The sequence below is a fragment of the Entelurus aequoreus genome, linkage group LG15 (genome assembly GCF_033978785.1).
Source record: "Entelurus aequoreus isolate RoL-2023_Sb linkage group LG15, RoL_Eaeq_v1.1, whole genome shotgun sequence".
In the NCBI taxonomy this organism is placed as follows: domain Eukaryota; kingdom Metazoa; phylum Chordata; class Actinopteri; order Syngnathiformes; family Syngnathidae; genus Entelurus; species Entelurus aequoreus.
In genome coordinates, this window is record NC_084745.1 from 49,877,759 (window position 1) to 49,905,413 (window position 27,655).

At 38.2% G+C, this 27,655-nt stretch overlaps 1 protein-coding gene across 1 annotated transcript in view; it reads right to left on the bottom strand.

Moving 5' to 3' along the window:
• The window catches only part of LOC133630325 (netrin-G1-like), a 168,732-nt gene that overhangs the window by 68,498 nt on the left and 72,579 nt on the right, over positions 1-27,655 (bottom strand). The window contains exon 3 of the mRNA XM_062021888.1: positions 10,981-11,007. Coding sequence (XP_061877872.1) covers positions 10,981-11,007 — 27 coding nt within the window. The remainder of the gene's footprint in view (positions 1-10,980; positions 11,008-27,655) is intronic.

The window sequence follows — 27,655 nt, forward strand, 5'->3', positions numbered from 1 at the left end:
GCACCACAGTTTGCTCACAATAAACAACAAACACTTAGGTATTTTTTTACATGTGAATAATATAAATACAGTCTATTTTGCAGCATTATTAACATGTGAATAATATAAATACAGTCTATTATACAGCATTATTCAGATGTGAATAATATAAATACAGTCTATTATACAGCATTATTCACATGTGAATAATATAAATACAGTCTATTATACAGCATTATTCACATGTGAATAGTATAAATACAGTCTATCATACAGCATTATTCACATGTGAATAACATAAATACAGTCTATTATACAGCATTATTCACATGTGAATAATATAAATACAGTCTATCATACAGCATTATTCACATGTGAATAATATAAATACAGTCTATTATACAGCATTATTCACATGTGAATAATATAAATACAGTCTATTATACAGCATTATTAACATGTGAATAATATAAATACAGTCTATTATACAGCATTATTCACATGTGAATAATATAAATACAGTCTATTATACATTCAAGTACAGTCAAAACTGTATTATCAACATGGAAATTAGTAGTACTTATGAAGTATTTATGAAGTACTTATTAATGCCTTATTCTGCATGGCCTTATTATACAACCGGTAAGCCATTAACTAAGTCTTCCCTAACCCTAACCCCAACCCTAACTCTAACCCTATGTTAATAAGCAACTAATAAATGGTTCATATGTTCCCCATACTAAAGTGTTACCATACATATATATATATATATATGCCCCGGCCACATTTTTCTTAACCCAATGCGGCCCCCGGGGTCAAAAAGTTTGGGGACCCCTGCTTTAAGGTGTGTAGCAAAGCCTGCGTTTTTAGAATTAGAATGATGTGAGTTCATCTCGCTCGGGGCACAAGATGATGGATCTTATGTTTGGTGGTCATGCACATACATCACTGTTGTAACACCAACACAATATCCATAATGCATAATAAGGGACCATTTTTTCAAATAAACGATACACATAATATGACGCGTTCAGGAGCGTGGGATATTAATCACTGCTAATGCGATGCAATTTGGCCTGGCTTGCAAAGACAAATGGAGCTCCTCTGTCTTTTCCACCCTTTTAAGTACACAAACTTGTGTTTGCCTCATCCTCTTCCGTGTATAAACTCCGTGGTTGCCGGGAGGAGTCTGCGCCACAAAAACTAGCAGATGTCAGTCAAAGTCTTGTTTGCAGCTTTAAGAACACACACACACACACACACACACACATGTACACGTAGTTTAGAGCAGTGGTCCCCAACCTTTTTGTAGCCGCGGACCAGGTTTTTTTTTTTTTTTTTTTTTTTTTCCCATAAAGAAATACAATCATGTGTGCTTACGGACTGTATCAATGCAGACTGTATTGATATGTATTGATATATAATCTATATATTGTGTTTTTTATGTTGATTTAATTAAAAAAAAAAAAAAAAAAAAAAAAAAAAATATATATATATATATATATATATATATATCATTATTTTTTTTAAATTTCTTGTGCGGCCCGGTACTCGTCCGCGGACCGATATGTACCGGGCCGCACAAGAAATTTAAAAAAAAAAAAAAAAAAAAAAAAAAAAAAAAATTAAATTTTTTTTTTTTTTACCGGGCCTAGGCCCGGTGGTTGGGGACCACTGGTTTAGAGGACCACGTTCATGCATGGTGTGGCATTTGGATGCACCAGCGAGAGAGAACTAAGACGCTGCATCCTATATGTTTGAGAAAAGAGCATGCCAACACACACACACACACACACACACACACACACACACACACACACACACACACACACACACACACACACACACACACACACACACACACACACACACACACACACACACACACACACACACACACACACACACACACACACACACACACACACACACACACACACACACACACACACACACACACACCAGCTTACGTCAGGCCATGCACGAAGCAGCAGGGGGTTGGCGAGATGACAAGTGAAGGTGATAAAGAAGCGGCGGACGAGGGGTTGGTGTTGTTTGCCACGTGTCCATTTCTGACTTGACATGCCGGTCACTTCTTCGCCTAACGCCTGATTAAAAAAACACCCGAGGGCAATCTGTTTACCCGCCGTCGTCGTGGGAAACTCGCCCGCTGCCGCCGCATGACAACAATGCAGACACGAGCCCCTTGTGAGGAAGCTCAGCTCAGGCCACGCTGATCTAAATGTTATTTTATTCACTTATAAAGTAGGTTTTATTATATTACCAATTATTCTATAACTGCTAATTTTTTTTGCGAGTGCATAGAATTGTATTCAGTTACTTTTACTTTTACTTTTAGAGCTGAACAATAACACACAGTTAAGTTGCATCTGTTTGAATTCTCTATTGGTACCAACATAGACAGAAATTGCATTTAAATGTGTAAAACTATTTATTTATTTGTACTGTAAATACGGTTTAAAGAAGATGCCCCGAACCCAAAAAAGCCGGACATTTCATAGTTATTTTCCAGCAGGCGCAAGACGTTAAAACAATGTTGAGATATTGTTGAATTAGGTCAACTCAAACGTGACGTTGAAACAACATGCTTTTTGACGACGTTTAATCAATGTTGGGTTCTGATGTTGATTTGACCATTGAATTTTGGTCATTTTCCAACTAATATTCTACAAAACAAAAACAACATTGAAACAACATGCTTTTTGACGACGTTTATTCAATGTCGGATTGTGACGTTGATTTGACCATTGAATTTTGGTCATTTCCCAACTAATATTCTACAACATTGAAACAACATGCTTTTTGACGACGTTTAGTCAATGTTGGGTTGTGACGTTGATTTGACCATTGAATTTTGGTCATTTCCCAACCAATATTCTACAACATAAATACAACGTTGAAGCAACATGCTTTTTGACGACTTTTAATCAATGTTGGGTTTTGACGTTGATTTGACCATTGAATTTTGGTCATTTCCCAACTAATATTCTACAACATTGAAACAACATGCTTTTTGACGACATTTAATCAATGTTGGGTTTTGACGTTGATTTGACCATTGAAATTTGGTCATTTCCCAACCAATATTCTACAACATAAATACAACGTTGAAGCAACATGCTTTTTGACGACGTTTAATCAATGTTGGGTTGTGACGTTGATTTGACCATTGAATTTTGGTCATTTACCAACCAATATTCTACAACATAAATACAACGTTGAAGCAACATGCTTTTTGACGACTTTTAATTAATGTTGGGTTTTGACGTTGATTTGACCATTGAATTTTGGTCATTTCCCAACTAATATTCTACAACATTGAAACAACATGCTTTTTGACGACATTTAATCAATGTTGGGTTTTGACGTTGATTTGACCATTGAAATTTGGTCATTTCACAACTAATATTCTACAACGTTGAAACAACATGCTTTTTGACCATTTGTATTCAATGTCAGGTTGTGACGTTGATTTGACTGTTGGATTTTGGTAATTTCCCAACCAATGTTCTACAACTCAAACCTAATGTCGAAACAACATGATTTTTGACAACATTTAATCAATGTTAGGTTGTTACGTTGATTTGACCATTGAAATTTGGTCATTTCCCAACCAATATTCTACAACACAAATACAATGCTGAAACATTATTTTTGACGACGTTTATTCAATGTCAGGTTGTGACGTTGATTTGACCGTTGAAATTTGGTCATTTCCCAACCAATGTTCTACATCTCAAACCTAACGTCGAAACAACATGATTTTTGACAACATTTAATCAATGTTAGGTTGTTACGTTGATTTGAACATTGGATTTTGGTCATTTCCCAACCAAAATTCTACAACTCAAACCTAACGTTGAAACAACATGCTTTTCTACGACGTTTAATCAATGTTGGGTTTTGACGTTGAGTTGACCATTGAATTTTGGTAATTTCCCAACTTATATTCTACAACGTTGAAACAACTTACTTTTTGACAAAGTTTATTCAATGTCAGGTTGTGACGTTGATTTGACCGTTGAAATTTGGTCATTTCCCAACCAATATTCTACAACACAAACACAACGTTGAAACAACATGCTTTTTGACAACGTTTAATGAAAGTTGGGTTCTGACGTTGATTTGTGTGTTGAAATTTGGTAATTTCCAAACCAATATTCTACAACACAAATACAATGTTGAAACATTATTTTTGACGACGTTTATTCAATGTCAGGTTGTGACGTTGATTTGACCGTTGAAATTTGGTCATTTCCCAACCAATGTTCTACAAGTCAAATACAACGTTGAAACAACATGCTTTTTGACCAAGTTTATTCAATGTCAGGTTGTGACGTTGATTTGACCATTGAATTTTGGTCATTTACCAACTAATATTCTACAAAACAAAAACAACGTTGAAACAACATGCTTTTTGATGACGTTTAATCAATGTTGGGTTCTGACGTTGATTTGACCATTGAAATTTGGTAATTTCCCAACCAATATTCTACAACGTTGAAACAACATGCTTTTTGAGAATGTTTATTCAATGTCAGGTTGTGACGTTGATTTGACCATTGAAATTTGGTCATTTCCCAACCAATATTCTACAACACAAATACAACGTTGGAACAACATGCTTTTTGACAACGTTTAATCAATGTTGGGTTCTAATGTTGATTTGACCATTGAATTTTGGTCATTTCCAAACCAATATTCTACAACACAAATACAACGTTGAAACATTATTTTTGACGACGTTTAATCAATGTTGGGTTTTGACGTTGATTTGACCATTGAAATTTGGTCATTTCCCAACCAATATTCTACAACGCTGAAACAACATGCTTTTTGACAACATTTATTCAATGTCAGGTTTTGATGTTGTATTGACCATTGAAATTTGGTCATTTCCCAACCAATATTCTACAACGTTGAAACAACATGCTTTTTGACAACATTTATTCAATGTCAGGTTTTGATGTTGTATTGACCATTGAAATTTGGTCATTTCCCAACCAATATTCTACAGCACAAATACAACGTTGGAACAACATGCTTTTTGACAATGTTTAATCAATGTTGGGTTCTGACGTTGATTTGTGTGTTGAAATTTGGTCATTTCCCAACCAATATTCTACAACTCAAACCAAACATTGAAACAACATGCTTTTTGACGACGTTTACTCAATGTTGGGTTTTGACGTTGATGTGACCATTGAAATTTGGTCATTTCCTGACCAATATTCTACAAAACAAAAACAACGCTGAAACAACATGCTTTCTGATGACGTTTGATCAATGTTGGGTTGTGACATTGATTTGACCATTGAAATTTGGTCATTTCCCAACTATTATTCTACAACGTTGAAACAACATGCTTTTTGACAATTTTTATTCAATGTCAGGTTGTGACGTTGATTTGATCATTGAATTTTGGTCATTTCCCAACCAATATTCTACAACACAAATACAACGTTGAAACAACATGCTTTTTGACAACGTTTAATCAATGTTTTTTTTTATTTTTTATTTGATCATTTCCCAACTAATATTCTACAACGTTGAAACAACATGCTTTTTGACGACGTTTAATAAATGTTGGGTTATAACGTTGATTTGACTATTGAAATTTGGTCATTTCCCAACCATTATTCTACAACACAAACACAACGTTAAAACAACATACTTTTTGACGACGTTTAATCAATGTCGGGTTCTGATGTCGACTGGACCATTGAATTTTGGTCATTTCCCAACGTATAACATGATCCTAAAGTTGGACATCAACATTCTCTCAATTTACAAATACAACTATTTTGCAACGTTGTTCAGAAGTCAGTTAAAAAAAACCATATATGCATAATCAACGTCTTGTGCCTGCTTGGTTATGACTTTATTATCATTATTAGTTTGCAGCCCTAAAAATAAATATATTTTTCTATTAAAAGTTTGTACATATTATTTACTGTACTGTATGAAAATGCCATAAAAAGGCCTGGAGTGTTCTTTCTCCTATTGTTCCTTCCAGACAGACGGCATGGTGAGGCATGAACACCTCTCCCTCCTCTTCCTCGGGGAGCACTGCGTGATGAAGATAATACCAAAGCCAGGCGCCCCGCAGCCTATATTAAAATAACCTTGACGTGACCTTACTTTTCAGAAACTTCAATAACGTCGGGGATGCTATTTATTTTTAATGTATGTGCGGAAGGTAATGAAAAACGTCGAGTGAGGGCTGTAAAATACCTGATGAAAAGCGTGCGCTGCAATTCAAAGGAAACCCGTGTGATTTTTTTGTTCATATTTACCCAAGAATGCTACGAATAAAAACTGACATATATCCACCAAAAACATTTTTTCAAACGCTGTCAAGCAGACATGTTCTCCGGCAGCTAAACATTATAAAATGGCATTGCAGAAACGTGTTAATACTTACTAAAGCGTCCCATGTGTAGTATTGATTCAGTTTTGTAAATTCACCAAAACGTCACCGTGGTAATATCGAGTCTGCTTAGCTAATAAGTACACTTGTCCATAGCGTTTCTACTCATATGGATTCTTCATTCATCAATACAAGCAACGTTTGTAAGTTTTACAATACAACTAAAACAATTCATACGTACTAAAACGTCCCATGTATGATGTCTGTGGGAGTAATTTCGTGCATATTTGCGCGTGCTATTGCAATGTAATCAAGCTAGCGTCGTTAGCATGGATATGCTAAAACGTTTCCAAGAGCCTGTGTTAGTATTAACATACAGTGGCATTCTTTTTGTATTGATTCAGTTTTGTAAATTCACCAAAACGTCACCGTGGTGTTATTGAGTCTGCTTAGCTGATAAATAAACCCGTCCATAGCGTTTCTACTCATATGGATTCTTCATTCATCAATACAAGCAACGTTTGTAAGTTTTACAATATAACTAAAACAATTCATACTTACTAAAGCGTCTCATTTGTTAAGTCTGTGGTAATATTTTGGTGCATATTTCGTTCAACCTATCTGCTTAGCTAATAAGTAAACCCGTCCATAGCGTTTCTACTCATATGTATTCTTCATTCATCAATACAAGCAACGTTTGTAAGTTTTGCAATACAACTAAAACAATTCATACGTACTAAAGCGTCCCATGTGTGATGTCTGTGGAAGTGTTTTTGTGCATATTTGTGCGTGCTATGGCAATGTAATAAAGCTAGCATCGTTAGCATTAGTGGATATGCTAACACGTTTCCAAGTGCCTGTGTTAGTATTAACATACAGTGTTTTGTATTGATACAGTTTTGTAAATTCACTAAAACGTCACCGTGGTAATATTGATTGTGCTTAGCTAATAAGTAAACCCGTCCATAACGTTTCTACTCATATGTATTCTTCATTCATCAATACAAGCAACGTTTGTAAGTTTTACAATACAACTAAAACAATTCATACGTACTAAAACGTCCCATGTATGATGTCTGTGGGAGTAATTTCGTGCATCTTTGCGTGTACTATTGCAATGTAATCAAGCTAGCGTCGTTAGCATGGATATGCTAAAACGTTTCCAAGAGCCTGTGTTAGTATTAACATACAGCGGCATTCTTTTTGTATTGATTCAGTTTTGTAAATTCACCAAAACGTCACCGTGGTGTTATTGAGTCTGCTTAGCTGATAAATAAACCCGTCCATAGCGTTTCTACTCATATGGATTCTTCATTCATCAATACAAGCAACGTTTGTAAGTTTTACAATACAACTAAAACAATTCATACGTACTAAAACGTCCCATGTATGATGTCTGTGGGAGTAATTTCGTGCATATTTGCGCGTGCTATTGCAATTTAATCAAGCTAGCGTCGTTAGCATGGATATGCTAAAACGTTTCCAAGAGCCTGTGTTAGTATTAACATACAGTGGCATTCTTTTTGTATTGATTCAGTTTTGTAAATTCACCAAAACGTCACCGTGGTGTTATTGAGTCTGCTTAGCTGATAAATAAACCCGTCCATAGCGTTTCTACTCATATGGATTCTTCATTCATCAATACAAGCAACGTTTGTAAGTTTTACAATACAACTAAAACAATTCATACGTACTAAAACGTCCCATGTATGATGTTTTTGGGAGAAATTTCGTGTATATTTGTACGTGCTATCGCAATGTAATCAAGCTAGCATCGTTAGCATTAGTGGATATGCTAACACGTTTCCAAGTGCCTGTGTTAGTATTAACATACAGTGTTTTGTATTGATACAGTTTTGTAAATTCACCAAAACGTCACCGTGGTAATATTGATTGTGCTTAGCTAATAAGTAAACCCGTCCATAGCGTTTCTACTCATATGGATTCTTCATTCATCAATACAAGCCACGTTTGTAAGTTTTACAATACAACTAAAACAATTCATACTTACTAAAGCGTCCCATGTGTGATGTCTGTGGGAGTGTTTTCGTGCATATTTGTGCGTGCTATCGCAATGTAATCAAGCTAGCGTCGTTAGCATGGATACGCCAACACATTTCCAAGTGCCTGTGTTAGCATTAACATACAGTGTTTTGTATTATATCAGTTTTGTAAATTCACCAAAACGTCACCGTGGTGTTATTGAGTCTGCTTAGCTGATAAATAAACCCGTCCATAGCGTTTCTACTCATATGGATTCTTCATTCATCAATACAAGCAACGTTTGTAAGTTTTACAATACAACTAAAACAATTCAAACGTACTAAAACGTCCCACGTATGATGTCTGTGGGAGAAATTCCGTGTATATTTGTACGTGCTATCGCAATGTAATCAAGCTAGCGTCGTTAGCATTAGTGGATATGCTAACACGTTTCCAAGTGCCTGTGTTAGTATTAACATACAGTGTTTTGTATTGATACAGTTTTGTAAATTCACCAAAACGTCACCGTGGTAATATTGATTGTGCTTAGCTAATAAGTAAACCCGTCCATAGCGTTCTACTCATATGGATTCTTCATTCATCAATACAAGCAACATTTGTAAGTTTTACAATACAACTAAAACAATTCATACTTACTAAAGCGTCCCATGTGTGATGTCTGTGGGAGTGTTTTCGTGCATATTTGTGCGTGCTATCGCAATGTAATCAAGCTAGCATCGTTAGCATGGATATGCCAACACGTTTCCAAGTGCCTGTGTTAGTATTAACATACAATGGCATTCTTTTTGCCTTTGGATTCAGTTTTGTAAATTCACCAAAACGTCACCGTGGTAATATCGAGTCTGCTTAGCTGTTAAGTAAACCCGTCCATAGCGTTTCTACTCATATGTATTCTTCATTCATCAATATAAGCAACGTTTGTAAGTTTTACAATATAACTAAAACAATTCATACGTACTAAAGCGTCCCATGTGTGATGTCTGTGGGAGTGTTTTCGTGCATATTTGTGCGTGCTATGGCAATGTAATCAAGCTAGCGTCGTTAGCATGGATATGCCAACACGTTTCCAAGTGCCTGTGTTAGCATTAACATACAGTGTTTTGTATTATATCAGTTTTGTAAATTCACCAAAACGTCACCGTGGTGTTATTGAGTCTGCTTAGCTGATAAATAAACCCGTCCATAGCGTTTCTACTCATATGGATTCTTCATTCATCAATACAAGCAACGTTTGTAAGTTTTACAATACAACTAAAACAATTCATACGTACTAAAGCGTCCCATGTGTGATGTCTGTGGGAGTGTTTTCGTGCATATTTGTGCGTGCTATCGCAATGTAATCAAGCTAGCGTCGTTAGCATTAGTGGATATGCTAACATATATGTCCGATATGTTTACTTCTGACAGTCCAAATATGTTGACACGCACATACAAGCATTTTCTCTCCATCGTCTATTGTGGAATTTGAAGCCAAGCTAATTCGACATAAATGGAGTGCTTACCCAAATAAACTGGAAACATGTTTTTCACTCGGTCCAGATTGGTGTCCTATCACACAACACATTTAGCTGTACTGCACCAATTTTGTCAAGAGGAGTGGTCACCAGAGAAGGCCTTGCTGGCACGGTTATTACATATGTCTAGCTTGCGTGCTATAGTGCGCTTAGTTTTTGCGTAGCCGCGAGCTCCTAGTAGCCGACAGCTTACCGTGTTTACCTTTTGTAAACGACAAGTGAAAAACAAGCGTGCTTATTGGAGGACATTCCGACGTTAACTCGCTTTGCGCAAGTAAACAAGCCTGTATCGCAGATTTTAGATGCAAGCTGATATCATGCCTCCATGGAAATGACCCCCTCTCTACCTCAAAGAACTACTCACCCCCCAAATCCTCCACACGGCACCTCCGCTAACCTCCTCCAACCTCCGAGGACAAAGCTACGAACAATGGGAGACCGGGCTTTCTGCTCCGCCGCTCCCTGTCTGTGGAACGCTCTCCCTGACCACCTGAGGGCACCACAGACTGTGGATGCTTTTAAAAAACGCTTAAAAACCCTTCTTTTTTAAAAAAAAAGCCTTTTTTTTTTTTAGATATATGCTTACTAGTTTTAGCTATTTGGCTGTTCTAGTTTTTATTTGTATCTATTTTTTATTATCTTTTGTAATTTTTTTTAATTTTATTTTTTTATACACTGTAGCACTTTGAGGTTGTTTACTCAATGTAAAGTGCTTTTTACAAATAAAATCTATTGTTATGATTATTATTGTTATTATTATTATTATTATTATTATCATCGGATACGTGTTTTTTTGTTGTTGTTGTTGATATCAGACCTAGACCCGATCCGGACCCCGGTTGATCTTAGTTTCATAGTCTACTGTAGTGGAAATTTAACCAACTCCCTGAAAAATCAAATTTTATAAAAAACAAAGTACGGCGAATAAAAACAATCTTGGAGAAGGTTTTAAAATTCACGCAAGGGGTTCAGAATTGGACCCGAGACTTACGCCTCGTCAGAAATGAACACTTGGCACAAAGTCGGGGGGATGTGTGGTGAAAGGGTGAAGCATCAAGCATTCAAACAGTTCCTTTGTAATAGATTACTTACTAACTGGACCAATGTTATTAGGGACACCTGCAAGAGAGGAAGAGAATAGGAAGAGTGTCAATCAAACGGCACATTATTGATACAAAAATAATGACAGGGTGCTCCCAGCCCCCTCACCCAAATAGAAACATCATTTAAAAAGTCATCCCTGCGGACGCAAAAGGGTCAGAAACAATACAAGTTGGAAAAAAGATGCCCCTCAGACAGTCTGTTTTTTTGGTCCAAAGCACATGAGAGGGAATTTTCATGCCCGTCACCAACAACGTATCAAACGGCACGACGGACAGACGAGGCCGCCTCTGAAGCCGAAGAGGACATGTCTCATCCCGCCGCCGTCCTCTGTGCCAGAGGGCGGCTGAGAGGATAATTTAGTGTGTCTCACGGTCCCCATGGCGACCGCATCCCTTTCACCCCGGGAGCTGGCTGGCTGACGAGGTCATGTATGATTCGTGCTCGTCATGAATCGGGGACGGGTTTAAGAACTTATGTGCTTCGTTGGAATACATTTTGAAACAAAAAAAAATCACACGTCGGAAGATTGGAAGTCCGTTGCTAATCAAAACAGCAGCAGGTGAACAAACAATACGTTTTATATACAAGTACAAATGTAAGTTAAGGATGAATATCATTTATATATATATACATATATATATATATATATATATATATATATATATATATATATATATATGCTGTATACACATACACACAAACATATATATATATATATATATATATATACATATATACAGTATATATATATATATATATATGTATACACATACACACATATATATATATATATATATATATATATGTATATATATGTGTATATATATATATATATATATATATATATATATATATATATATATATATATATATATATATATATATATATATATATACACCATTCAAAAAGCACCAACAATATAAATATGCATATATATGTGTATATATATATATATATATATATATATATATATATATATATATATATATATATATATATATATATATATATATATATATATATATATATATATATATATATATATATATATATATATATATACACATATATATGCATATTTATATGCATATATATATATTCAAAAAGCACCAACAATATAAATATGCATATATATGTGTATATATATATATGTGTATATATATATATATATATATATATATATATATATATATATATATATATATATATATATATATATATATATATATATATATATATATATATATATATATATATATATATATATACACACATATATATGCATATTTATATTGTTGGTGCTTTTTGAGTTGGTTAATATATATATATATATATATATATATATATATATATATATATATATATATATATATATATATATATATATATATATATATATATATATATACATACACATATATATGCATATTTATATTGTTGGTGCTTTTTGAATGGCTATTTATTTGATATTATGGGCAAAATAGTGGAGCTCCCATTCACTTTTTTAAAACATTTATTTAATATTTAGGATGCAATTTAAAAAAAGTCCATCCATATCTCTCATATAGATTGTGAATAATATGCAAAATTCCCCCCAAAAGTGCAGTTCCCTTTTAAGTCATCCAGCAGCTATGAAATTATAAAAGGATATTGCGGAACAGACGATGTGTCGAATATTTGTATTGCTGACCGTCCAAACATGTTTGAACGTAAACGTATGACGGACAAATCCCTGCCTGATGCATGATATAGGATCTAGTATAAACTTACAGGGAGCAGGGAAGCGAGGAAACAGCAGACCACTCGATGATATAAACATAGGGACACATGCTGTAAATAGTTTGTCTGCGTAAGCACTTATAATAACAATATCACTAATACTTAGTTAATATTCAAGTCACGAAATGTAAATGGAGTACTGTTGGTGCTTTTTGAATGGTTATTTATCGAATTTTATTGGCAAAATAGTGAAGCTACCATTCACTTAAAAAAAAAAATGTATTTAATATTTTGACTGCAATTTAAAAAAGTCCCTCCGTTGTCATTTCTCTAATAATGATTGTGAACGATCAGTGCAGTTCTCTTTTAAGTCATCCAACAACTACGAAATTTTAAAAGGATAATGCTGAACAGACGATGTGTCGAATATTTGTATTGCTGACCGTCCGAACATGTTGCAACGTACACGTATGACGGACAATTCCCTGCCTGTCAAAGAGTACCAACTTGTCGGAATACCTACTCAGACTTCTGTCCAGGTGAGAGGCATGATTTATGATCTAGAATAAACTTACAGGGAGCAGGGAAGCGAGGAAACAGCAGACCACTCGATGATGTAAACATAGTTTGGCTGCGTTAGCACTTATAATAATATCACTAATACTTGGTTAACATTCAAGTCACGAAATGTAAATGGAGCATTGTTGGTGCTTTTTGAATGGTTGTTCATCGGATATTATAGGCGAAATAGTGGAGCCCCCATTCACTTAACGTTTATTTAATATTTAGAATGCATTTTAAAAAAGTCCATCCGTTGTCATGTCTCTCATAATGATTGTGAACGATAGGCAAAATTCCCCAAAAAAGTGCAGTTCCCTTTTAAGTCATTCAACACCGATACAATTATAAAAGCATGTTCCTGAACAGACGATACGTCTAATCATTGTATTGCTGACCATCCAAACATGTTACAACGTACACGTATGACGGACAATTCCCTGCCTGTCAATGTGAACCAACTTGTCGGAATACCTACTCAGACATCTTCTGTCCAGGTGAGATGCATGATTTATGATCTAGTATAAACTTACAGGGAGCAGGGAAGCGAGGAAACAGCAGACCACTCGATGATGTAAACATAGGGACACACGCTATAAATAGTTTGTCTGTGTTAGCGCTTATAATAACAATATCGCTAATACTTAGATAATATTCAAGTCACGAAATGTAAATTGAGTACTGTTGGTGCTTTTTGAATGGTTATTTATCGGATTTTATTGGCAAAATATTGAAGCTACCATTCACTTTTTAAAAAACGTTTATTTAATATTTTGACTGCAATTTTAAAAAGGCCATCGGTTGTCATGTCTCTAATAATGATTGTGAACTATCAGTGCAGTTCCCTTTTAAGTCATCCAACAACTACGAAATTATAAAAGGATAATGCTGAATGGACGATGTGTGGAATATTCGTATTGCTGACCGTCTGAACACGTTGAAACGTACAGGGATACCGGTCAAAGTGTACCAACTTGTCAGAATACCTACTCAGACTTCTTCTGTCCAGGTGAGATGCATGATTTAGATTTTTTTAGATTTAGATGTATTGGTCCCTGTTGGGGAAACTCATTTTCACTGCCGTGCATTTAAACAATAGACATTACACAACACCAAACAAAAATAACTAAAAGACATCATACATGACCAACACATTTACAGGCTTGTCAGACAGGTCGGCCGGGCCTGCTGTTAAGGGATACGGCTTTTCCTGAGGCGGGCCCTCCGGAATTTGATGGTTCTGTACAGGGGCGGATTAAGAAATTTTGGCCCCCTGGGCCTGACATGGTCTTGGCCCCTCAACCCCCCGCGCGTGTGGGCGCACACACACGCACGCACTATGCAAGAAATACTGTATACTGTGAACAGACATGCACACTGTACTGTACAGAAGAGTGCACATACTGCACACACACTATTAGGTATACCACACAGACACTGACAAGCACAGGTTTCACACAGACACAGGGGGAGGGGATAAATGGCCTAAAAATAAACATTTTTGAAAATGATTACGCCCACTTCAGTGATGGTGCATTGGGTCATTTGAGAGATATTATGTATTGGAAGTTGGTAGCTATCATGAAATAAACCCCCCAACCCACCCAAAAAACTAAATCGGACATGATTTTTGCCCCCTTTTCCTCCCTTCTATCATTAAAAATAAAATAATATCTTAGGAAAACACATTGGCATAACGGCAGCTGTGCAGCAAATTGAGGCTCAAAGTCTGTATCTATTTGTGGTTAAGCTTGAGGAGAAGGAGAAAGGTAAAATGATAACATGCATCGGAGAGCACCACAAAGAAAGGTGTAGGCCAGTTCATGGTACAAGGGCTGCATGCAGGTCAAGATATCCCATTTCCAAGAATGCTATAGTGGCTGGACAGGCACTGGACATGTCCTGAACTCAGTGTCAGACGTGGCTGCCGAATACTTGGATGAAGTGAAGCAGCTGACAGATCTCATGCTGCCCCATCTGAAGACTGTCCTGGCCAGGCAGAGGATGGATGAGGAGACCTTCCCAATGGACCCTGTCAGTGAACAGGCTAGTAACATTGATGGCACCCCTGTGCACAACATTGGGATGGAGAGACAATGTGGCAAGGTGGACTACAAACTGAAGAAGTTGGGCACACTGAACGCAGTCAATAGGTCAATAATTTTACAGAAGAGCCAGGAGCTTCAGAGGTTTCAAGGCAGCAGCACAAGCAAAAAGGGAGGTTGAACTCAACTGGAGTAAATTCATGAAGGCAAAATTCGAGAGTAGGGCAGATGAGAAACAAGAGATGGCTCAAAGAAAGGAGAGTAAGAGACTAGACATGCTGGACACACTGAAATCTTTTGATGGCCCCTTCACGATAGTGGGGAAGTTGAAAAGTTCCTTGTGGATGAAAGTCTGCACAAGAATGCAAAGCTGCAGAGAATGAAGCTTGAGGTTCAGTTTGCCAGAGAAAGCACCAAGCTTCTGCCTAAAGTCAATCCTATCTTCACAATCCAGGTGACACTTCCCAGAAATGGCAAAAGTGCAATTCTCCAAGTCATAATGGATACTTAGAATTTTATGGTGGTGGTAAGTATTCATGAAAACAGGTAGCCTAACATTAGTGAATGGGTGAATTCTGGAAATAACCTAAAAATCTTACACAGTGCACCTTTAAGCAAGGGATTTCTTTCGTGCTTTCAATTTTGCAAAATCATCCACCACATCATTGAAGTCCAACTCTCTTGTCAGCTCACTCTCAATTGCCATTAGAGATAACGCATTTAATCTTTTCTGAGTCATTCTTGTGCGCAGCTCATTTTTTACTCTTGACAAAAGAGAGAATGAGCGTTCTCCCTCACAGTTACTGACCGGTAGAGTGAGAAAAATCTGTAGCGCAATGTATGTATTAGGAAACGTAGGCTGTAGTCCAAAATGTATTATTGTTTTGAGCAGTCCTGAAGGGGTCCTCTCCTCATCAGTGTTGTTGAGCTGTATAAAAGATTTGAACTGTATAAGCTCCTGTCCAAGACTTTCATTGAGGTCAGATGGGTATGATTCAGTGAGAATCTTGGCCTTGTGAAGGACTGAAGCATTGGACTCTGTATCCAAAGAGAAAAGGACACTGAACAAATTGTTCAGATGTTTGTAGGCCTCCAGACGGTGATTAAGGCTTGAACTCAGTTGATCAATAGAGGCAATAAATGTCTCTATTTGAAACAGTTGCCTTCCCTCAAGCACAACATCTGGGGATGCTGATTCATCAGCAAACTTTTTACGTTTCCTCGTCCGTTCAGCCCTGTAAGATGGGGTGCCACCCAACATGTTTAAGGCTTTCTGCTCAAAATGATCAAATAGATCTCTTTGGGAGAGAACAAAGGTGCGCAGAGATTCCAGCAATCTAACTGCTGTACCAAGGTCCATGTCTGCTTTTTGAAGTTGCAGACTTGTGGCCTGAAATCTGGACAGAACAGTGTCCCAAAAGCCTGCCATGAAGGCCATCTCAAGTGAATCCAGCTTCCGCACTAGACTGTCAGCTTCAGTTCGTGTGTCTCGTTTCTCTGTGTCATCAGTGGAAATAACCTGTAGTGCTGCTTTTATTTTACTGTAGTTCTGCCACAGTGCTTTGGTAGATTCTGCACGGCAACTCCAACGCGTGTTGGATAAAGCTTTAAGTGTGAGATCTATGTTGGAATTGCCAAATACCCTGTCCCATCGGTGTGTGGATGCAGTTGTGAAGTTGTAAATAGACTGAATCAAGTCAAAATACTTAGAGACTTCATTTCCACATCTGTCAATGCTGTTGACTCCCACCAAATTCAAAGAGTGAGCTGCACATGGAATATAGTGTATTAATGGGTTGCTTTTCTTTAAGTGAGCCTGCAACCCATTATACCTCCCTGACATGTTGCTGGCATTATCATAAGCCTGCCCCCTGCAATTTGACAGCTCTAACCCTAGATTTTCCAACACAGACATGACACAGTTAGCCAAACTTTCACCTGTATGGCTAGTAATGGGCTCAAAACCCACAAAGCGTTCAACAACACTGCCCTCTTTGCTAACAAAACGGAATATGAATGTCAATTGGTCCACATGAGATAAATCTGGGGTTGAATCCACAATGATAGAGTAGTATTTGCTTGCTTGCAGTTCATCTGCTATAGCCTGTTTGGTTTTTGCACCCATCAATTCAATGAATTCCTCACAAATGGTGGAGGACAGATATGAGGTATTACCTCGACCCATCTGCCCAAACTTTCTGATGTGATCCTTTAGAAAGGGATCAAATTCAGCCAGGACCTCCAGAATACCAAGGTAGTTCCCATTGAGAGGAGACCCTAACGATTCATTTTTACCCCTAAATGCAAGGCCCCTTTCTGCAAGGAATTTAATGACTGCAACAACTCTTTGTAACACCTGCCTCCAATAGCTGCTCTCTGCCTGAAACTGTTTGAACAGGTCTGCATCAACTGTGGCACCTTTGGCGCGGTTCAAGACTGCTTGCATGCAGGTTATGTGCTCAGCACTTCGCTCATGTTCACCAAATCTTTCTGAGTGTTTCCAATCACAATAGCCTGTCACAAAAGAATGCGTTTTTGGGGAAAACAGTTTGCATGCAAAGCAGTAAACATTACCAGTAGAGGGAGAGTACATCAGCCACTCTCTTTGTACTCGTTGTCCATTGGGCAAGTGTGAAGTAAAATGTTCATTGTTTAGGCATCGGGTTTTGCCTCCTAGCCCACTGTTCCTCACAGAAGCTGGATAATGGCTGTGATGGTTGTGAAATGATTTTGCACCTCTTTGAATAAGAACTTCCTTCATTGACTCAGTGAGGGTCTCAGCCCATTTAGCGGGATCACTAGGTAGAGTTGTCACTGTAGATGGTGTTGAAGAAAGATTCAGCTCATTTTCTATGCTGTCCAGAGGTGCAGTGACCTCACATTCATCCGAGCAACTGGCTACTGCTGAATTGGTTGAATCATAAGCATCAGAAGCATTTGGTTCAGTGTCTACACTTGTAGTGGTCTCAGGATCTTGGGAGCTACATGCTAGCTCAGGTGCATTGCTAACCTTAGCTGAATTTGCAGTAGCATTTATAGAATTGCTTTCAGCAGATGTCTTTGTACTGAAGAAGCTGGAGATATTTGGAACACTCTCAAGTAAAACTGATTCCTTTTTTTTCTTTTCTTGCTGAATTTTTTTTCTAGCTCCTCCACTTAAACGTTTATGATCCATATTTCCCTTCTTTCTTTGCACATTGGCTCTTTGCCTATCACAACAGATAAACCAACTATGTGTGTGTGTGTGTGTGTGTGTGTGTGTGTGTGTGTGTGTGTGTGTGTGTGTGTGTGTGTGTGTGTGAGTTTGTTTGTGTGTTTATGATCGGTGCTGCTTCCTTCAAGTGTGTGAGGTGATTTAGAAAACTAGCAACCCAGCATCAACACTCCAAAGCAGAGAATAACAGCTTACTAGCATAGACAATTGAGAGCAGAGAATCAACTGATTCGTCTGATAGACAGCAGGAGAGCAGAGTGGTCAGTGATGATCGAATCAAGAAAATGTCTAAATGGCAAGGGAACAGACTGATTTGTACTGAGGAGAAAGAGAGAGAGAGCCAATTACAGTGAAATATATTCCAAAAGAGCCAAGTGACTAGCTGAAGGCAGGGACAAATGCCTTGGAGTGACCAACAAGAGTGCAAAGTACCAAATGGCAAAATGTGGAAAGACCAACAGGCAGATCTGCTTTTACCTCTTATCTTCACAACCAAAAAGTTGCTAAATGATGTTTTCAGTCGCTAGCCAGGTATGGCCAAAAGACGCGAAATCTAGCGGCAAAGTCGGTCAATCACACTGACAGTGAAACAAATATTTTGAAAAGATAATAATTGTACACCTTTGTGCACTTTAGTCTTCTATCTAAATATTTTCACAAAGGACACCAAGGCAGCTTGCTAGCTATGATGGGAGCAACAATGTCTGATAGACAGCAGGAGAGCAGAGTGGTCAGTGATGATCCAATCAAGAAAATGTCTAAATGGCAAGGGAACAGACTGATTTGTACTGAGGAGAAAGAGAGAGCCAAGTACAGTTAAATATATTCCAGAGCCAAGTGACTAACTGAAGGCAAAGACAACAGCCAGATACCTTAGCAGAGACCAACAAGAATTCAAAGTACCTAATAGCAAGATGGCGAGACCAACACAATAAATTGTATTAGGATTTAATTTATTAACGTTAATCTTAACAGCCAAAAAGTTGCTGAATAATGTTTGTAGTCGCTAGCCAGGTATGCCCAAAACAAGAGTCGCTAAACCTAGCAGCAAAGTTGCTTAATTGCAACACACTCTAGGATTCAGGGGAATTAAGGATAATAAAGATATTAATTGTACAACTTTTTGTACTTTTTTTCTAGTTTTTTGAGTCGCCAGCCATGTATGGCCAAAAGTCGCTAATTGAATGCCAACGTTGCTTAATCGCCAACACACTGGGACTCACTGAAGGACTGACTGAATAAAAAAGATAATTAAGATAATTGTGTACTTTTCTCTTCTGATATTTTCTCTAAGGACCCCAAGCTATCTGCAAGCAGCAATAATGTCTGACAGACAGGAGAGCAGAGTGGTCAGTGATGAATGGCAAGGGAACAGGCTGATTTGTACTGAGGAGAAAGAGAGAGAGAGAGCCAATTACAGTGAAATATATTCCAAAAGAGCCAAGTGACTAGCTGAAGGCAGGGACAAATGCCTTGGAGTGACCAAGAAGAGTGCAAAGTACCAAATGGCAAAATGTGGGAAGACCAACAGGAAGATCTGCTTTTACCACTTATCTTCACAACCAAAAAGTCGCTAAATGATGTTTTTAGTCGCTAGCCAGGTATGGCCAAAAGACGCGAAATCTAGCGGCAAAGTCGGTCAATCACACAGTAAAACAAATAATTTTAAAAAGATAGTAATCGTACAATGTCTTGTACTTTTGTCTTCTTTCTTAATATTTCTCAAAGGACACCAAAATGTCGCTATCTGCAGGCAGCTTGCTAGCTATGATGGCAGCAACAATGTACCTTAGAGTGACTGACCAACAAGAGCTCAAAGTACCTAATGGCAAAATGTGGAGAGACAGACACAATAAATTGCATTAAGATGAAGAGAACTGTTGCTATTATTAATCTTAACATCAACCAGAAAGTCGCTAAATGTCACCAGCCAGGTATGGCCAAAAGTCGCTTAATTGGCCACACACAGTAACAGAGAAACTAACAAAAAAAAGATCATAAAGATAATAGTTGTACAACTGTGTGTACTTTTGTCTTCTTTCTAAATATTTTCCCAAAGGACACCAAAATGTTGCTATCTGCAGGCGGGAGCGTGCCTATGTTCCCCGGGTCCTATGTTCCCCGGGTCCTATGTTCCCCGGTTGTTCCTGGGTCTTTGTATGCGACCGGGGAACTTAGGACCCTTTTTCTAAAAAAGGGTCCTATGTTCCCTGCATTGTATCTGGCGAAATTGCGAAATTGTGCCCTGACCAAAACCATCCCTAAACCTAACCTGTCACAGGGCGTTGTGGAGCACTTTTTTTTGGCGAAATTGTGCCCTGACCAAAACTATCCCTAAACCTAACCTGTCACAGGGCGTTGTGGAGCACTTTTTTGGCGAAATTGTGCCCTGACCAAAACCATCCCTAAACCTAACCTGTCACAGGGCGTGCGGCAGCAGATAGAGCAACTCAAACGCGAACTTCCTTCCTTCGACAACTTAAACGCGTCTCTGTCATGCGTGTCTGCGTGCGTCTTACTTAGTCGCGCATTGGAAGCAGCGGGGAACATAGAACCCTTTTCTGGAAAAAGTGTTGTACGTTCCCCGCAGCGGGGAACATAGAACCCTTTTTTTTAAAAAGGGTCCTTAGTTCCCCGGTAGAGGGGAACATAGGACCCGGGTAACATAGGGACGGGGAACATAGGGATGACCCGCTGCAGGCAGCTTGCTAGCTATGATGGCAGCAACGATGTCTGCCAGACAGGAGAGAGTGGTCAGTGACGATCGAATCGAGAAAATGACAAAATGGGTCAAAGACCAAAAAGTTATTAACTGACAGCAGTGACAAATGTCAGACTGTAAACTTTCTCGAAAGAAAAGGACAAAATGGGAAGATGCTGATAATAACAGCAAAATGGAAAATCTAAGAATTTCCAAGTAATGCTCAACTCAAGTGTGTGTGTGTGTGTGTGTGCGCGCGTTAAACTTCTTGTTGAATGATTTCAAATTATCTCTGAGTCTGAACTGAGGGAAAGGAAACCAAATTTTGAGCAGTCTCTCACGAGTTCAAAATACCAAATGAGGAGATTCTAAAAGAACAGACCGGTTTATGAAAGACTTGATGGGGGAGGGGCACAGCTAAGAATACTTGAGTGAGATTCTGTGATCCAAATTCGAGATAGAGCTTTTTGATAATGATAATTTGTCAGAGTAAGGTTGTGTAATCAAAATTTGAGAATGAGCTTTGTCAATCAATCAAGAATATTTGCATTAAGTTCTGTGATCAAAATTCAGAAACAACCTTTAATAATTGATAAAGAATATGTGAGTGAGGTTGTGTGATCCATCCAATTTGAGAATTAGCTTTGATAATAATGATTGAGAGCCTCTGGCCCTCTGTGGATCATGGCCGCGGGGCCAATTTTGCCTGGCCCCTTGGGGCCTCTGTGGGTCGTGGCCGCGGGGCCAAGTTGGCCTGGCCCCTTGGGGCCTCTGACCCTCTATGGATCGGGGCCAAGTTGGCCTGACCCCTCGGGGCCTCTGGCCCTCTATGGATCATGGCCGCGGGGCCAAGTTGGCCTGACCCCTTAGGACCTCAGGCCCTCTGTGGGTCGCGGCCGCGGGGCCAAGTTGACCTGGCCCCTTGGGGCCTCTTACCCTCTATGGATCGTGGCCGCGGGGCCAAGTTGACCTGGCCCCTTGGGGCCTCTGGCCTTCTGTGGCTCGCGGCCGCGGGGCCAAGTTGGCCTGGCCCTTTGGGGCCTCTGGCCTTCTGTGGGTCGTGGCCGCGGGGCCAAGTTGGCCTGGCCCCTTGGGGCCTCTGACCGTCTATGGATCGTGGCCGCGGGGCCAAGTTGACCTGGCCCCCTGGGGCCTCTGACCCTCTATGGATCGTGGCCGCGGGGCCAAGTTGGCCTGGCCCCTTGGGGCCTCTGACGTCTATGGATCATGGCCGCGGGGCCATGTTGGCCTGGCCCCTTGGGGCCTCTGGCCCTCTGTGGGTCGCGGCCGCGGGGCCAAGTTGACCTGGCCCCTTGGGGCCTCTTACCCTCTATGGATCATGGCCGCGGGGCCAAGTTGGCCTGGCCCCTTGGGGCTTAAGATTATTATTTTTGCAAAAGTAGTTTTGCTTGGGTCGCGGCCGCGGGGCCAAGTTGGCCTGGCCCCTTGGGGCCTCTGGCCCCCTGGGCCTGGGCCCGGTAGGCCCGGTCATTAATCCACCTATGGTTCTGTACCTGCGCCCTGATGGTAGTGGGATGATGTATTGGTGTAGTGGGTGAGTGATATCCTGGACCAGTGGTCACCTACGCGGTGCCCGCGGGCACCTGGTAGCCCGTAAGGACCAAATGAGTAACCCGCTGGCCTGTTCTAAAAATAGCTCAAATAGCAGCACTTACCAGTGAGCTGCCTCTATTTTTTCAATTGTATTTATTTACTAGCAAGCTGGTCTCGCTTTGCTCGACAATTTTTAATTCTAAGAGAGACAAAACTCAAATAGAATTTGAAAATCCAAGAAAATATTTTAAAGACTTGGTCTTCACTTGTTTAAATAAATTCATTAATTTTTTTACTTTGCTTCTTATAACTTTCAGAAAGAAAATTTTAGAGAAAAAATACAACCTTAAAAATGATTTTAGGATTTTTAAACACATATACCTTTTTACCTTTTAAATTCCTTCCTCTTCTTTCCCGACAATTTAAATCAATGTTCAAGTAAATTTTTTTTTTTTTTATTGTAAAGAGTAATAAATACATTTTGATTTATTTCTTCATTTTAGCTTCTGTTTTTTCGACGAAGAATATTTGTGAAATATTTCTTCAAACTTATTATGATTAAAATTCAAAAAAATTATTCTGGCAAATCTAGAAAATCTGTAGAATCAAATTTAAATCTTATTTCAAAGTCTTTTGAATTTCTTTTAAAATTTTTGTTCTGGAAATTCTAGAAGAAATAATGATTTGTCTTTGTTAGAAATATAGCTTGGTCCATCCATCCATCCATTTTCTACTGCTTATTCCCTTTGGGGTCGCGGGGGCGCTGGAGCCTATCTCAGCTACAATCGGGCGGAAGGCAGTGTACACCCTGGACAAGTCGCCACCTCATCGCTTGGTCCAATTTGTTATATATTCTAACAAAGTGTAGATTGGATTTTAACCTATTTAAAACATGTCATTAAAATTCTAAAATTAATCTTAATCAGGAAAAATTACTAATGATGTTCCATAAATTAATTTTTTTTATTTTTTCGAAAAGATTCGAATTAGCTAGTTTTTCTCTTCTTTTTTTCGGTTGAATTTTGAATTTTAAAGAGTCGAAATTGAAGATAAACTATGTTTCAAAATTTAATAGTCATTTTTTTCGTGTTTTCTCCTCTTTTAAACCGTTCAATTAAGTGTAAATATCATTAATTATTAATAATAACATAGAGTTAAAGGTAAATTGAGCAAATTGGCTATTTCTGGCAATTTATTTAAGTGTGTATCAAACTGGTAGCCCTTCGCATTAATCACTACCCAAGAAGTAGCTCTTGCTTTCAAAAAGGTTGGTGACCCCTGTCCTGGACTATCGTGGACTATTTATGATCTAGTACAGGGGTCACCAACCTTTTTGAAAGCAAGAGCTACTTCTTGGGTACTGATTAATGCGAAGGGCTACCAGTTTTATACACACTTAAATACATTGATTCTACAGATTTTCTAGATTTGCCAGAATAATTTTTTTGAATTTTAATCATAATAAGTTTGAAGAAATATTTCACAAATATTCTTCGTCGAAAAAACAGAAGCTAAAATGAAGAATTAAATCTAAATTTATTTATTATTCTTTACAATAAAAAAAATAAATTGACTTGAACATTGATTTAAATTTTCGGGAAAGAAGAGGAAGGAATTTAAAAGGTAAAAAGGTACATGTGTTTAAAAATCCTAAAATCATTTTTAAGGTTGTATTTTTTCTCTAAAATTGTCTTTCTGAAAGTTATAAGAAGCAAAGTAAAAAAATTAACACATTTATTTAAACAAGTGAAGACCAAGTCTTTAAAATATTTTCTTGGATTTTCAAATTCTATTTGAGTTTTGTCTCTCTTAGAATTAAAAATTGTCGAGCAAAGCGGGACCAGCTTGCTAGTAAATAAATACAATTTAAAAAATAGAGGCAGCTCACTGGTAAGTGCTGCTATTTGAGCTATTTTTAGAACAGGCCAGCGGGCTACTCATCTGGGGCCGTACTTATCAAGCTTCTCAGAATTACTCCTAAGAAGTCTGCTAAGAGTTGACTTAAGAGTAAATAAATTCTTCGCTGAAAGCTGCACTTAAAAGTTAGTTATCAAGCGTCTTACTCACACTTTCAGCGAAGTGTAGGACTGAATCTTAAGTGTCACACTCAGAGCTGAATTACGACATTACTATGTGCCGTAAACGGAATTTTAGGTGACGTCATTTCTGTGTCCATAGAAATGACCAATCACGGAATGGAATCCGTTGTCTAAGAATAAAGAAATATCTTGGAAATATTTAAGTGGACAATGGGAGTGTATATTTTGACAATAAACTACAAAATAATACAAAACAAACTAGTCCCCGCCGGCACTCACGCTACCGCTCCCTCTCTTCTATCGCCCACACACTCACTGACGTCACTCACCTCACGGCCACACACATACGCTACTGTCATAACATTTTCTTTCCAATTCATTAATTAGGCAACTAATTTGAAACTGGTGTGGGTGGCTCTATATCAGGGGTCACCAACGCGGTGCCCGCGGGCACCAGGTAGCCCGTAAGGACCAGATGAGTAGCCCGCTGGCCTGTTCTAAAAATAGCAGCACTTACCAGTGAGCTGCCTCTATTTTTTAAATGTTATTTATTTACTAGCAAGCTGGTCTCGCTTTACCCGGCATTTTTAATTCTAAGAGAGACAAAACTCAAATAGAATTTGAAAATCCAAGAAAATATTTTAAAGACTTGGTCTTCACTTGTTTAAATAAATTCATTAATGTTTTACTTTGCTTCTTATAACTTTCAGAAAGACAATTTTAGAGAAAAAATACAACATAAAAATGATTTTAGGATTTTTAAACACATATATCCTTTTTACCTTTTAAATTCATTCCTCTTCTTTCCTGACAATTTAAATCAATGTTCAAGTAAATTTATTGTTTTTATTGTAAAGAATAATAAATAAATTTTAATTTAATTCTTCATTTTAGCTTCTGTTTTTTCGACAAAGAATATTTGTGAAATATTTCTTCAAACTTATTATGATTAAAATTCAAAACAATTATTCTGGCAAATCTAGAAAATCTGTAGAATCAAATTTAAATCTTATTTCAAAGTCTTTTGAATTTCTTTTAAAATTTTTGTTCTGGAAAATCTAGAAGAAATAATGATTTGTCTTTGTTAGAAATATAGCTTGGTCCAATTTGTTATATATTCTAACAAAGTGTAGATTGGATTTTAACCTATTTAAAACATGTCATCAAAATTCTAAAATTTAATCTTAATCAGGAAAAATTACTAATGATGTTCCATAAATTATTTTTTTAATTTTTTCAAAAAAGATTCAAATTAGCTAGTTTTTCTCTTCTTTTTTTCAGTTGAATTTTTTTAATTTTAAAGAGTAAAAATTGAAGATAAACTATGTTTCAAAATTAATTGTCATTTTTTTCGTGTTTTCTCCTCTTTTAAACTGATTAATTAAGTGTAAATATCATTAATTATTAATAATAACATAGAGTTAAAGGTAAATTGAGCAAATTGGCTATTTCTGGCAATTTATTTAAGTGTGTATCAAACTGGTAGCCCTTCGCATTAATCACTACCCAAGAAATAGCTCTTGCTTTCAAAAAGGTTGGTGACCCCTGCTCTATATATACTAGCCCACTGCAGACACATGCAGAAATCAACAAGGAATCGAAAAGTATTAAATCTGTGACAAAAATAATATCCGCTCTGTCTAAACGATACCGTTTGATCAGCTGCTCGTCATAAAAAAACAAAAAAACATTGTTCCGTTCCCTGAACGTTCGCGCACGTCACTCTCGCCTCAGTGCCATCCCCTGCTGGCAACTCCTAACCACTTAAGACACCTCTGAAGGTCTCTTAAATATCGTGGAGAGTAGGAGTGATTCTTAGACTTACGAACGTTGATAAAAAGCTTTTATTCTTAAGTTTGAGAGTAGGACTAAATTTCGCAAATTCTCAGGACTTAAGTGTAAAATGGCACTCTAAGAAGCTTGATAAGTACGGCCCCTGGTCCTTACGGGCTACCTGGTGCCCGCGGGCACCACGTTGGTGACCCCTGATCTAGTATAAACTTGCAGGGAGCAGGGAAGCGAGGAAACAGCAGACCACTCGATGATGAAAACATAGGGACACAATATCGCTAATACTTGGTTTATTTTCAAGTCACGAAATGTACGCTCGTTAATTAAACGCATTCTAATATTTGAAGATCACTTAATAATTTAATCAAAGAAATAGCACCCGCTAAAAGTGAGCGTCCGTGACTTTCAACCTGGGACAACAATTTCTACAACCGTACTTACAGAAAGTTTTTTACATAAAAGAAGATGATAACAAACAAAAAAAATAAATGTTTGAACGGATCCCTGGCGCCACAATCCCTCTGCCCTACGCCCGGGAAAATCAAACAAGCTCTCAGCCCGGGAAGAGCAATAATTTCTTCGGGAGAAATGTAAACCGGAGAAGATGAAATGACATAAAAAGGGGGGAGCCTTCAACCTGTCTCGCTCACATCTTCCTCATCTGGCACATTGGCCACCGAGGGCGGTGCAAGCGGGGGGTGGAGGGGTGGGGGGGGTAAAACACGGGAAGGAATTCTGGCCGAGTCGTTCCCAGATGTCTCCAGGGTTTGCTCAAGGACTCATTAGCACGTGCAGATTGTGACATTCAAACTGCTGTCACTCAATCACTGTCTCCGATCTCGGCCAGACAGACCTAAATTAGGACCCCCGCATGTGTGTGTGTGTGTGTGTGTGTGTTCCGTCTGATCCCTGTGAGCGGCAGGGGGCTGTGCTGACACGTGTGGGCGGAGCTTAATGGATGTCGGACCCCCAGGGGGCGGGCAGATGCGACCGAGGAGACGGGAAGGACAACGGCAAGGATGATCTGAATCCTAATCACCC